The 15735-nt window shown below is 35.8% G+C and overlaps 1 protein-coding gene across 1 annotated transcript in view; it reads left to right on the plus strand.

Annotated features, from left to right (window-relative positions):
• Nucleotides 1-15735, plus strand: part of LOC122800743 (maltase-glucoamylase, intestinal-like) — a 1506799-nt gene that overhangs the window by 1073806 nt on the left and 417258 nt on the right. Inside the window, exons 36-37 of the mRNA XM_044069982.1 lie at nucleotides 12758-12842; nucleotides 13395-13533. Of these exons, the coding sequence (XP_043925917.1) occupies nucleotides 12758-12842; nucleotides 13395-13533 (224 nt within the window). The remainder of the gene's footprint in view (nucleotides 1-12757; nucleotides 12843-13394; nucleotides 13534-15735) is intronic.

A 15735-nucleotide genomic window follows, 5' to 3' on the forward strand; every position in this document is an offset into this window, starting at 1 on the left:
TCTTGAAGTTCACATTTTACAGTGTTTTTCTTTCATTTAAAAACACACGCCTGTATGTTACATTTATTTATACAAATGATAGAATTATGTATTAAATTTTATTTGACTAGGCTGGCAGCCTTTGCCTGTCTCTCCCTAACCGTCACAGTTTCATCTCAGTTGTTGTTGTAGTTGTATCTCAGGGCTTTTCCCGGTTAGGGGTCGCCACAGCGGAACTCCGGTCCGCTAATGTTTGGTAGTTTATTTTTACGTGCCGAGTTACCAGCCCTGACGCATAACCTTCAACGAAGGTACGCCCATTCATGCATGTCTCCACGCAGAAGACGCTCTAGCTGAGAATCAAACCGGACAGCGTCTTACTGTGAGGCGACAATGCTACCACAGCACCACCACCACGGGTCCACACAGTTTCACCTCAGTATAGTTTCATCTCAGTATGTTTTATAAATCAGCTTTATCTATGAGGCAGTTATTTTGTTTTATAAGGAATTCAGTTTGAGACTGACCTTCAGTTATTCTCCCTTCATGGTCATGTAAAGCTTCTTCCATGCTGCTGATTTGTACACTTTGTTATTTCATAAGACTTTCTAAATGTTCCATCTTCTTTCTGGACTCTTCTTTGAAACTTTCTAGTTTGGTGTTCAGCATGTCCATTTCATGTAATACATCTGACGAACTAAATATTAGTGACTAAATATTTTTTAATAGAAAATCCTGAGTACCATTGTTTTGAGTGGCTTATGTTTAAGTCTCTTCTCTCTTAACCAAGCATTTTAAATTGTGATACTAAAATTGCAGCTTTTGAAAAAATATAAGCTATAAATTGTTTCTGTTCTATCAGTGAGTAACATTATGTATCAGGTATCTCTAAATTCTAATTTTTAATTATATTTCCTGTCACCAGATGCTGCTCTCAGTTTGCCATTTTGGCCACACCCTACATATGTCACACTTTTTATAAATAACTGAATTATAATTTCCGATTATAGAGGTAGTGACTTTTGGGAAAAGGAAAACATACCAGAGGAAAACAAAAACTTCCTTGATTGATTTTCAGCTACATGCTGCATGCATGAATAACAGTAGTTATGAGCTGTGAAATATCCTGTCTTTCTATAAACCATTCATAATTAGATTTAACTATGGTAAGAAAAGAATTGTCATAGCAATTTAAATGTCTGACCCTTTCTATAAGATTAATTACACAGAACACTTTGATTGTCTTGATTTGTTAATTTACCATGGCCAACCAATTCATTGGAACAACACTGAGAAGAATAATTCTCACCAAACCATTTAACATTACATGTGCCTTGACTTGACATATGTGGCAAATGAGTATTGACTGAAGCTTGCAGAAGTTGAAACAAAAGTTTCTCACTACAAGAATTAGTACTCTGTTAAATCTGTTTGATGATCATGAAAGCAAGAACAACTGTAATACTTTCAGGATTTACAGAATATGAGACAAAAATTAAGTCTCAAACATACCTCTCAACCTGGAAACAGCAAAAATCTGGACTAAGGCCCATGAAAAATAGGTACAAGTCTGTATGCTGATTAACATAACATTTACATACATAATTATATAACCTCGCCTGCTTCAGTGAAATTGTGGAGTGCCACCTTTCAAGTGCAAACTGAACAACAGACAACCAAAATATGGCCTCAGCCAAGACCCTGTAGTAAAGTATTTTTTTTTTCTTTTGAAATGTGTAGCAATGATATTTACTGGGAAGGGAGAAGATGAACCTTAGGCTTTTGTTTCTGGTGACTTGCAGTATGTGGGTTTTGTGGTAAAAGTAGGGCATTTAAAAGTAGGGAATTTAATGGTAGGCAATATTCTAATCTTAGCAAAATAATATTACAGTTTGCTAGGACCTCCATGGCCTAATGATCAGTGGCATAACTTGGGTTTGTGTCACCCAGGGCTGTCTGAGTTTGCTGCCCTTTCCCCTCACAAAATCATGGTCAAATGGGGCCCCCCATACACAGCCCCCCACCGCAGCCATTCCAATGTCCTATTACTTGGCTATTTTGCCCGATTTACCATGAACGGTGTAATATGTGTACTGTTTTACTTCTGTGATGATTATTTGGATAAATTAGATTTCATTTAAAACTTTTATTTTATATTTTATAGCACAAACACTAATAGACATCTGTTAAACAAAGGTATACAGTCTCACAATGAAAATAGGGTTAGCATTAAAACTTCTCTGCCCTTGAAACTCACATTCATTAAAACAACATTGAAACCCACAATTAAAAAAAATGCATCTGGCCAGTGGTAGATAAAGATTACCTTTCGGCTGTTTTCTAATCATAGGCCCCTTGTACATGAAACATACATGTGTTCTTTGATACATCTTCCTGATTGTATTAAATTACATTCCGTAGAGGAAGCTGTTGTCTACTTTAACAACAAATTCCTTGAAATCCTAGACTCTCATGCTCCTGTTCGCTCTATAAGAACAAAGGCAAAAACTGCACCATGGCTTCCTAAAGAGTCTAAATTAAAAATCACCCATAGAAACAAAGCATGGGCATTATGACATACTACAAAAGACCCCCAAGATCAAATTAAATATAGGCATTCAAGGAATGAGACTAAAAAAAACATTTTACAAGATAAAAAAAATACTACTATAACCTTCAGCAAATAAATCAAAACAACTCTCAAAAATTTTGGGCTGGTATAAATAAACTATTACATCCTGGACAAACTTCCACCCCAATGCCTACTGCCTCCATTGATAAACCACCTGAGGAAGTCTCAGACAGTTTTAATCTATTCTTCACTGAGACGATCCAAGCTCTAGCTAGCCAACTACCTCCAAGCTCCCCTGGCCCTGAGTCCACCACTCCCAGTAACCAACTCTAATTCAGTTTCCAACCAGTTACTGCTTCACTTATCTATGCCATAATCAAAAAACTAAAACCAACTACACTCTCTGCTGATATACTCCCTGCTGAGTATCTACAAAAAGCAGCAGATGTCATTGCATACCCCATCTCAATACTAATCAATCAAACCATAGCAGAAGCCAAAATACCCTCCATATGGAAAATATCCTATGTAATCCCACTTCACAAAGGCAACAGCTCTACTGCACTATCTAACTTTAGACAAATAGCTATATTATCTCCACTTGCTAAAATAATGTAAAATGTATTCATAGACAACTGCTTCACCACCTAATTCAGAATAATCTTTTGGCTGACTCTCAGCATGACTTCAGACCTCACCACAGTACCACTTCAGCCCTACTAGCCTTCTGTAACACCATAATCCATAATCATAACAATAATAATTTATCCTCTGCCCTCTTCTTGGATCTCTCCAAGGAATTTGATATGGTTGATCACCAACTACTAATCCACACCCTGAAAACATTCTCTCTAGATACTAAAGCCCTTCAATGGCTCCAACCGTATCTGAGTGGCACACAGCAGGCTGTCCTTTGGCAAAACAAACTGTCTAACCTCCTACCCAACTCCCTTGGTGTTCCCTAGGGTTCTATACTAGGGCCTCTTCTGTTCTCCATTTTCATCAGTGACCTTTATACTGTCATCCCAAAAGTCAGCTGTATTCAATAAGTAGATAACTCCATCCTGATCTGCTCGGCTACATCTCAGACAGATCTGTGGTCATCAACCCAGAATACTTTCAACATAATAGAAAACTGGCTTTCATGTTGTCGTCTGATCTTAAACCCCGAAAAAACAAAGCTGCTACTTTTCCCCAAGACTCATAGGTCCACTGCATATACCTTTACTATAAAATCCATTAATGGCACTATAATCTCCCCAGACAGCACTACAAAACTACTAGGTGTTATCATAGATAATAATTTTAAATTCAACCTAAATGTCACTCAAACTATCAAAACCATCAATAAAAAATAGGGTCACTTTACAGGATTAAATCCTTCCTAATCCCACTGACTAGAATTGCCATTACACACTCTCACCTACTCTCAACTCTTTTCTATGCATCCCCTTTACTCACTAACTTAAACAAGTCTGTTCTTAAACTCTCCACCGGTTACAACCACACAGCCAGATTTGCCACTGGTCTGCCCTTTAGGACACATCATTGTATCAATCTAAATGAGTTTGGGTGGCTAGAACTGCCCAGTTTGATCCAGTATAACCAACTAATTGTGTCATATAAAGTTCTTAACAATCCTGACAATACTCCTGCACTTAAAAAAACATTATTACCCCCTATAATAATACTAGATCTCTTTGATCTTCCAATAGATTGCTAGTTCAAACTATCAAAACTAATAACTCAGCCAGAGACTCTGTTTGCCAACTCTGTAGGTAGAACCTGGAACTCCCTCCCAGTTGATATTACCCTACATACTACCCTGAGTCAATTTAAGAAAAGACTCAAACAATATTTGAAACTAAACTGGTTATGTCAATGTATCAAACCTGACTAACTCTCTTGTAGTATGGTGTTAAAAAACTGTAATTCAGTTTAGTTGTGTTACATATCCTGGACATACACCCAGATTTTCTCAAACTTTGGAACTGTATAACATGTTATTTAAGTATGTAACCAGTGTATAAATTGTATTAAATAATCTAATCTACTTGCACCTTGGAGCTTTTCTCCCCAGGCCTCCGCTGAAAATGGACCTGAATCCAGTCGGACTATCCCAGTCAGCAAATGTAAAATAAACAAATAATTGTATAATACAGCACACTTGTTAGAGCACATTTTAAATTTATTGTTTTGAACATTGTTCTAGTAAGCAATGAAACAAAATGCATGAACCAATAATGACAAAACTGCCCAATTCAGAACAGTTCCATCATAAAAGTCTTCCCAAACTTCTACAATCCACCATTATCAGTAAATATGCGCAATCTCTGCAGAAGTAAAAGTCATCTAAATAATTCCACATTAAAGAGATCTGTAAGATCTGTAACTAATGAAGAGGTTACTGCTAGCAAACAACTTAATATTTCATTGTTTCATCTACAAATAAAGTGCCTGTTGCCCTTGAGGAATAAGTTGCCTATGTTACATTAATAAAATGATAAGGTAGCAATATTGCAATTGGGAATGGATGGCAAACTGATAACAGGTTCATAGTTACTAGGTATCTCTGCCAAAGAGGACAATCTGAGGACTGCAGCATCCACTTTAAAAGTATAATGCAGTACGGTATAAACAATCAATCTACATAGTGTGGGAGAAGAACCCACAACCTTCTGCATCCAGAGCAAGTATTCTACCTGCTGCGCTACTGACACAAACAGACTTGGCCTAATCAGTGCTGCTTATGCCAAATTGGTTTGTGTTGTTAGTGGCACAACAGGTAGAATACTTGCTTTTGATGCTCCCACTGTGGGAGTAGAACTCACAGCCTTATCCTACCTGTTGTGCTACTAACAACACAAGAGTTGGCATAAGCAGAAGCCAAATGTATTGGGGGGGGGCAGAAGCACAAAACCAGGGACACATCTTAAACATTGCTTGTATAATCTTAGAAAAGTTGCTATAATAAAATGTTTTGTGTTACCGTGTGTTTTCTGAAAGATAGGAAGACTGAAACTTAAATGGCTATCATTATTTAGTTAATTAATTTCAACTCCTCACTGATTTGCCAGAAAACCACAAATTTTAAGAGGAACAGACCAAAAAGATTAGCTGTTAACTTAATGTTCCTGCTCCTGCAGCTACAACACATTTTGTCTTACCTGGAGGAGATGTGCCAACCAGTAATTGTCCATGGAATTCAAATGCAGTTGCTTAGGAGGAGCTGGGAAACTGCACCCATGCTATGTGTCCCAGAATAAACAAAGTTCAGTGATTCCCCCTACCGTTAAATGAAAAACACAGAAAGCAAAGTATATTCTGTCTGGGAATGCTGTAGCCTTCTGATTTCTGGGTAACAAGTTTGCTGTTAACATAATGTTCCTGCAGCTGGCTGTTGCTTCTAAGCACATTAAAATGTGCCCCGTTAAAGTAAAAGACAGCACAGTGCACAGATTGTCTTAACTGGAGAAGCTGAGCTGACCAGTAACCCAAGAATTCAAATGCCGCTTTAAGCAACTGAGGAACTGCACATACGCTATGGCCCAGAAACAAAGTTCAATGAATCCCTCAATTCCGACAGGCTGGCAGGCTGTTCATTGAACTGATGTTATTGCTCACACCTCTGCATGTGATGATGTTACTGAAAAAAAAATAAGCCTGTAAATTCAGAAATTAAAGGGTGCCACTCGGGAATTGTGGCACCCCATTATCTGGACTTCAAAACAAGTAAAAACTGAGAAATTTGGTACGGTTGAGAGGTATGGTCTCAAACATGCTTGCTGTTTACAGACTTGGGTACTTGAAGTGTTACCGCTGTCAGGACTCATTTCTTTCTAAATTCCATGTCTAAAATCACATTCGTATGTGACTGATCTGCAATATGTTATGGTGGATCTGTAGTATGATATCAAAATGCCATAGCATCAAACACCTCATCAACAACACATTTTCATGAAAATAACCACTATTTGCTGAATACAAAAAGGGCAAACAAATACTTGCCTCACAACCCCATGTAACTAAATCTTCTTAAAGCAATCCCACCCATGTGGGTGACTGTGCCCCCCACACCCCACAACTAAATATACCAACTTGGAGATCACACTACAGTGGGGACAAAGGCAAAATTGTGTAGTTGGACAACTACATCTGTGCCCTGTATGTATTCAGTGAATTGTGGACTTTTAAACAACATTTTTGTCATGGTAAACCAATGGTAAGCCAACCTATCAAATGTCAAAAACAATCACAAAATTTAAACATACCCACCTAACAAAATATATCATCTTCAAGATTGCACTACAGTGGGGAAAAGGACAAAATCAAGATTGCGGCCAACCATTGCTTTGCCCTAGGAAAAATTTTGTTTAAAATTCCGTTCCATGGTTTGTGGTTCTGACAAAAAGGGTCCGATGACTAGGGATTCATTTGTTAGTGGTTTCATTTAAGTGATATAGACCCATTCTTCTCCTGTTTTTCTTATAAAGAAGCAGATGATAACATTTTGTAACTTAAGATATTCAAGTATTGTATATCTTTATCTATCAAATGACTCTCTTATAAGAATATAATGTCTCCTGTATTTAGTTTTAGATATCTCATTAATGATTTATATTTTTGCCATTATTTAATCAATTTACATTAATAGATAATAGCTTAAAGCTATCCATACTGTGTATTTAAAAAGATTTATTTAAAAAGATAATATGATGCTTTTATCCACCATATTAATTTAATTATACATAAGTCTCTAATCCATTCCTGCAACACTATCTTACCATGTGATATTTGTTTAATTCTTCCTTTCTACAAACTAAACTGCTAAAACTCTTAAGTAACAAAAACAAGGACAAGCCTAAAACTATAACTGTATATCTTGAAAACACCACCTACCATGATTACCAAAGTTCCTAGCTTCCCTATTAAATAGACAAACTGCTATATTATCTCTCTACCTATCAATACCTAAAAATTCATCAAAAGAACAAGTCAAAAGCTACGGTGACTTGCAAATAATTAATATAAAATTTTATATAAGTCAATAATAATGAGGCTATTAATTTAGTTATATATTTTGCCACTTAAAAAGATTCCTCCATTACCATATAAAATGTAAATATTTTTTCTATCTTATTTTTCACACTAATATTCTACCTTATTCTGTATAACTTGGATTTCTAAAATCTCCCATCAAAGAACAATTTAATCATCATCTCTCTTCTAAAGATTATAGTATTTGTGTATATTTCACAACTTACTGATACTGCTCTTTTATTAATCTTACATATTAGATATTTAATTCTTTGTTCATACATTATTCATAAGCTGTTTTCTCTTCTTATTAATTCTAGTACTGAAAGCAACCTTGACTATATATGAAAGAATTCCTGCTTGTTTAATTTGAATTTGTGTTTCAGTCATTGTGAACTGCTGTTCTGATCTAAGCTTCAAATCTTGATATCAGTATTTGATTACAGTCTATGAAAATGACAACTCAGCATACAGCAACTGCTAATTTCATCTGTAAGTTTCTCATTCTACTTAGTTTTTTCAAGCTATTCTAATCAGTAACAAACAATTATCTTTACTTATTTCCATTAATATGTACAGTGAGAGTTAATAACACTACAACATAAGGTATTAACATTCAGCAAAATGTAATTAAATTACTTGGCAGTAACAGCTCAATAGTAAATATTACTACAGCTTAGCTTCTGTTTTACCAATTCTTGTCTTCTAAGAAAAATGTTATTTTAAGGAGATTTCTCACGTGTACTTGTGAAAAAGAAAAAAAAAAGAAAGTTTTGTTCTGTATTTACAAACATCAGTGATGAACTTTGACATAAATTTTCTTCAGAACAGTTTATGGTGGGAAGCAAAGCAAGTAACACAAACAGTATTCTGACATAACTGGAACATTCTTTTGCTCAGAAGCTTTCCTTAAGTGTTACTTGCTTTATAAATGACCTGAGAGAGGATTGTATAATGTAGGAACACAGAAAAGAAAATCACCAGCAATTTAACTCTTCTAAGTAGCATATTGCTTAGATCTGGTATTCAGTTAACACAGCAATACACATACTAAGCAAAGCTGAACAAATAGAATAAAATTCTTAACTTATGAATTCTTAAAGTTACAAATTCTATTGCTTATAATTTAATGATATTCTCTTACAAAAAATGTGTTTAATATTTATCAATACACTTATAAGTTTGGTTAAAGGAAATAAATTAAATATTTCACTGTAAATACAGTAAAATGGTAAAACTAACAATTTATATTCCCCATAATAAAAACTGTTTTAGCTTAAAATAGAAATACATACTTATATAAATACAGTACAAACTATTTTCTTAAATGGCAAATGTATTGTTTCAGAAAATAAAAGTTATACAATCAGTGAATAAAGGTAACTTGTTTTTAAGCTTTTCAATTTTAGAAGCAGTTTTCCAGGAATTCAGCTCATTCTGTTTCTTGAGGGATATAATGTTCCCCTCCATTTCTTTATTATTAATAAGGATTTTATTGTTGTTAACAAAAATAGATCCCCTCTTCCAGCATATCAAATAGTTTGGTCCTTTCAGAAATAAATAATTTGATCTTTACAGGAAACACCAAAGTGGCTTTAATATTTTTCTTTGTTAAGTTTCTTGATCGGTGATAAACATGATTTTCTTTTACTCATTACTTTACTGGAATAATCATTGCCAAATCTGACTACATATTCACCTGTTTTAATGGCTGGACTGGAGCATGCTGTTTTTAATATTTGGTCTTTTTTAAGATAGACATAAACTTAACTATAATTTAAAATAGTAGTGAGTTGTCCTTCTTTAAAGGTGCTCTTGGGGATCTATGTGTCTTTTCAATTCCAAAAGATAAAGTTTCAGATAGATTTAATGTTTTATGTAGCCAGGTTGTTAAGAAGTTTATTATATTGTCTCCCTTTTACTTTTCAGGTATACCATACATTCTAATGTTATTTTGTCTCAGTCTGTTTTCTAAATTGTCAACAATTTCTATGAGCTGGTTATTTTGTTTTAAAAGAAATTCAGTCTGAGACTCACATTCAGTTATTCTCCAATCATGATCATTTAAAGCTTCTTCCATACCATTGATTTATGTACTTTGTTGTTTTATAAAAAATTCTAAATGTTCCATCTTCTTTCTGGTCTCTTCTTTGAAACTTTCTACCTTGGTATCTAGTTTGTCTATTTTAAGTAATACATCCTGCATACTGGCCATTAGTTATTGTACATAATTTTTAAAACAAGAATCCTGAGTACCATTTCTTGAGTAAGTCACGCTAAGTCTCTTCTCTCCTAACAAAGTAGTTACAATTCTGACAGGGAAAATACAGGTTTTGAAGAACTTGAAGCTTTAAATCTTTTCTCTGACTATTAGTGAATAAAATTATCTAACTATCTCCACATTTTCATTTTTTGATTATATTTTCTGACAGAGAAAATAGAGCTTTCACTACTTGCTGCTATCAGTTAGCTGTATTGGCCAGGAACCCTGATTATATATCCATTTCAAATCTAAAAGCAGCTGTAGCAGTCAGAGTATAAGACTAAGTCTCAAATCTATTAGCAATAAAAGCAAGTAAATTGGAATGTCTTCTTCCTCCCCACAGGAGAATTTCCCTCAGTAACTGAATTTGCAGATAATTGTGAGACAACACAAGCTAAGAAAGGTGATTAAAAATCTGTATTTTTTTTTTTTTTTCAGTTTTTCTTCTTGACACTGGAGGTAACCATCTGCTGCCACCAGACCCTCTCTTCATCCATTGAGTCTACAAGACACTCCATACCTTTCCTGAACTTGCTGTGACCCATGATCAAAGCTGATGAAGTGACTGAGACTCCTGATGTAAAGTCATGTTGCTGACAAGGAGTTTTATTTGTGTTTATGCCCCAATGTTTTTTCTCACCTATGCCCATTAATATCTAGGAATGCAAATACAACTGAGACATGATGGCATATCATCACAACACTGTGGTGAATCAGCCATTGTCCCTGATTGAGTGCCTTTATGTCCCCAGCCTTCATCAAGGATCAACAATGAGTGCCCAAGTGTGCACCACCAACCCATTATGGGCATGCCCATCATTCTCCATCAGCAAATAAGTTGCCAAGGTCATTAATGAAATTCATGTCACCTGAGCTAGAGTCAGGGATTTATCCCTATATTCCATACCCTAGATCATCATCATTGTAAAAACTTTCAGTTCAGTTAACAGTATCTTCAGAAGTGGACATAGGTTCAGTATTGTCTTGCTAGCAGCAAACCAGAAATGCTAAGTGTAATTGCATTTAGATGTAGTATGTATTTTTTCACCATGCTGTTCAAAATTGGGATGCATATATCTCAAAAGTAGTTACATATTTTGACTTTTTATTTCAAAACCTACTTTTTTCTGTTTTTAGTATGTTACCAAACTTCTTTTGATGAACCATTCCATTTATTTTTACTTATTTATTTAATATGTAAATGTGGCATGTTACGTTCTTATAGAACTATTCATAATAGCCACATTTAGAAATAAGCAAATAAGTATGAAATTAACATATCTTTGTGCTCCCTTTGAACTAAGTCTTAAAGTCTATGGACTGTATAAAATGAGAAATGTACAGAGATCTGAGTCTGTTATAATGAAGTTTCCAAGATTTCCCACTGCCCCAGATATAAAATGTTATTATTTTTCCTTTTGTCTTCTTCCTGAAAATACTTGATAGCTCTGATCTTAGGGGACTGTGTGTGTCTATGTGTTTGTGTGTGTGTGTGTGTGGGGGGGGGGAGAGGTGATGTGTGAGGTGCTGTAAAAATGTTTTCAATATCTGACATTGCAATGAATAGCACAGATGTGATTTCATCAGTTGTTGATGTGGAAGTAATTTCCATTTTATTGCATTCTGTTCCTTCATAGTGCAAGTGGGTTTATATCTATATGAATTTATTTTTACTAGTTGATCCATGCAAATGCCAGCATCTATCAAGTCGACATGCTTTCCTCAACGAAAACATCTTGACACACAACTGCACATGCTCCAAGCCTAATACTCAGAACATGTGACATGAAATAGAGTGTTTTTACCCACTCCCCACACACACAAGCACTGCTAATTATATATACTAATTCTGAGACTATACAATCCTCAGGGAAAGGTCATATACCCCTATGCCGGGGAATGTCAGCCTTTCCTACCTATCTGTTTGTATATGTCAATTTAACAGAGGTTGATTTAACTAAAAATTAGTGTATGCTGGGCAACTTGTATGTATATAAGCTTGCCAACATCACCTGGTGCAACAACTGATAACTGGTTCACAGAACAAATCTAAACTCCATCTCCAACAAGGAAACAGGACTCCAAATAAGAATATTCACTAGAATAGTGATGTATTAAATAAACACCAACATGGTAAGATAATCCAGCAGATAAGCAGTCTGGCATGAACAAAACAAAGCAAATCCATTTTGCCCACTGGTGTCATCTGTGCCTACTTTGTTTTGTTTTGTTCATGCCAGACATCTCATGTGTTGGATTATCTTACCATGTATTTATTTAATAAATCATTATTTTGGTGAATATTCCTATTCAGAGTCAGAGTGCTGGTACTTTGATGGAGGTGGAGTGTATATATGTGTATCTATACATATATATATATATATATATATATATATATATATACACATACATATAATGTATGGGGGTATGTGGGTATATATATATATATATATATATATATATATATATATATATATGTATAAACACGCATATATATATATATATATATATATATATATATATAAATCATTTGCATCTCCCTCTCCCTCCCTCTCTCTCTCTCTCTCTCTATATATATATATATATATATATATATATATATATATATATATATATATAGATATGTGTGTGTGTGTGTGTGTGTTTTTGTGTGCACATGTGTGCAATATTGTTTAACTACTATTTCTTGACAATAATATGTCACAGTATAATGAGATTCATTATTTTTCCCTGCAATCTGCTTCACTGGTATAAGTAAATGTGGTATCACATACCTTGGTTTTCTTTCATAAAAGTACAGTGATAAAATGCAAATTTATTTCAGTGCTCAGATTTTCTAACCACAGTAGCATTTATATCTGAATATTTTAGACTTCTGAAAAAATATGACTTTTTATTCCTACTAGGACATGAATGAACCTGCCAGCTTTGTGCACGGCTCAGTTAATGGATGTAAAATTACAAGGTTAAATGATCCTCCATATATGCCAGGTATGAATAGAGTTTTTAAATGTTTTATGTAGTTAATAATTTAATCTATGATAAACATCCCAATGCAATGTAACAAGAATTATCTTCTGTTCCTTTTATATTTTTCTTCTTTTGTTCCAACTATTAGCCTTGTGGAAAAGCACGATTTATGTTTGGTAGGTGTAGCCAGTATTGCAACTGTAGTGTATATTTCTTGCATATCACTGCACTGAAACTCATCTCCTTCCTTATTGCTTTTTGTCAGTTTACATTGCCTTCTCAGCATTTAAATCCACTGCCAAGGTACATGCAATATATACGATGTTCAGGTATTTTGAAAAATTCAAGTGTGCAAATAAATGTTATGACTTAAAATTATGCAATGGAAAAGTGCTATAATCTTTGCTGAGCTATACCTAAAGTCTCATAGGTCTGAAAGTCTCAAAAAAATAGAGTCTCATATCTTTTGTTTATAATGCTGCTGGTATATTTGACTGTTTGATGAATCCATGTATTTTATTGACTCCTACTGATTTATTTTTCTGCTAATTTCTTGATCTTGTTTTTTTTCAGCACTAGAGAGCAGACACATGAAATTAAATCACAAGACCTTGTGCATGGATAGCCAGCAGCACTTACAAGATGGTACACCAGTATATCATTACGATGTCCATAATCTATATGGTTGGTCACAGTCCAAGTCAACACTTGAGTAAGTTGCACAACACTTGTCTTCTTTCTAATGTACAGCACAGCAGCACTGGATAGTTCAGTAATAAAACAGAGAGAGAGAGTAAGTGAGAAAGAGATGTTCATTTCATCAGTGGTATAAGGGTTTGAATATCTGCAGTGATGGTGTCAGAAGATATGGCCAGAATGAAAGTAAAAAGGAGAACATATCCGGTAAAGCTTTAGTAAAGAAAAGCATAAACTAGCTGCTCTGTCAAAATCTGTAGTAAAGTCAAGGGGAGGAGTTGGCATTGGATTCAAAAGAATTAAATAAGCGAGGGAAATCAGACTATAGGAGAAGGTACGGTAATATGCATACTTCCATTGCATTCCACTCTCTGCTTTAAGTAATACATTTCAATGGTAAACAAAATATGCTTACTATATGAAAAGTGGTTACAAAATGAAAATCCTGTCTTGTATTTTTCACCATTGTTAACCATTGTCATATACACAACAATTGGCTTAGTTTCTAGTGTCATCCCAAGGGGATCCGATATCTATCTGCCCAGGATGACAAGGTTAACAGGCCATGGCCAGCGATGGCCTCCACTTGTCACCCCTGGAATTCAGGATTCTGGCCAAGGCTCTTGCCTCTCCCATTGTGCCTGTTTTAGGCAATGTCCCAAAGACAAATCTTCCAACAGAATATATTTTGTATAGCTCCTCCATGTAGCTAAGTGAGTAGAGTCATGGTCTCATGTGCAATGAGTCCAGGGTTCAAATACAGGGAAGGGAGAATAAGCATTCACTTTAAAATCTGTGGTGGCTTAGTGGTAAATCACATTGGCTATGGTGTGCAGGCTCCTGGATTCAAGACTTGCAGAGGCAGTTTAATGATGTTATGGCTAGGCTTGTATAGGCCCTAGGGCCGATAGCCTAGTACCAACCTATGAACCTGTATAGGAAATTCACCCCGGGGATCACGTCAGTCTCCCTGCTAGACAGGAGTCCAGGGGAAGTAAATACTGTTGGAAGAAATATCCAACAAATTGTTATGGCTAGGCTTGTATAGGTGCTAGGGCTGATAGCCTAGTACCAACCTATGAACCTATCTGTTACAAAGCAAACTGAATGTCATGCTGCTTAACACTTGGAGCCTTAACCTGAAAATGAACTTATTGGAGGCTCTGCTCACATTGGAAGATGCTGACATCAATGCAGTCAGGGAAACTTGGTTCAAGGCAGAGGAGAGCACCCCTGCCTTATGACGCTACACCTCATTCCACACATTCCTACACCAAAATGAGGTCAGGAGGACTAAGGGTGGCAGAGTTTCTATTTTCATTAAAGACAAGCACACCTCCAGACTGGATTGCCAGCATGATGCACTAGAACTACTCCAGGTGCAAATGACAGTTAGTAAGACACCCATCCATGTTACAGCCTGCTATAGATCCCCCTCCAAGACTCAGTACCCTTACTCCTCCTACCTGGCCTATGTGAATCCATCAAGGTACCCCCTAATTCCCTGATCCTTGGAGACTTCAACTACCCCACCTTAGACTTGATAAACTATTCCTGCTCTAATGCACTCACCCAACTATTCCTTGATTTCATGAGTTCTAACGCACTAGACCAGCTTGACTCATCCCCAACAAGGGGAGATAGTATTCTAGACTTGGTTCTCACCAACATGGGTGACCGCTACACCACCCCCATAGTAAGTTCTTCCCTGGTGAGATCAGTCCATCGGTCTGTCTCATTCAAAGTTTTTTATCCCATCCACCAACTCCCCAGCCGTAACCAGGCTAAATAACTTCTCAAAAGCTGACTACAACCTTCTAAGGGAGGGTATCAGTAAGTTCACACCACTGTCCCCCTCAGAGGATGCAGATAAATAGGCTGAACAGTATGCCAGTTCAGTATACAAGCATCTGTACAACTGCATGAACTCAGCCATAGCCAACATAAATAAAACCTGCTCCACAAGGAAACACAAACCTATCTGGTGAACATACTCTATCAACAGGCTTTACAACAAAAGGAAGAAACTGTTCTCCAAGGGTAAAAAGGGACAAATTCCCAATTGGAAAAACTTCCTCCTTAGCCTCAACAAACAAATTAGATCACTAGTGAAAACCTTCAAAGCCAATTATGAATTGAAACTGCCTCCAAAACAAAGGCTAACCAAAAAGCCTTTTTCAGTTAGGTCAGGAACCTCATGGCAAAGCCCAGGTTTGTT

This window comes from Protopterus annectens, chromosome 4.part1, assembly GCF_019279795.1.
Source record: "Protopterus annectens isolate FY-2018-M chromosome 4.part1, PAN1.0, whole genome shotgun sequence".
NCBI lineage: Eukaryota > Metazoa > Chordata > Ceratodontiformes > Protopteridae > Protopterus > Protopterus annectens.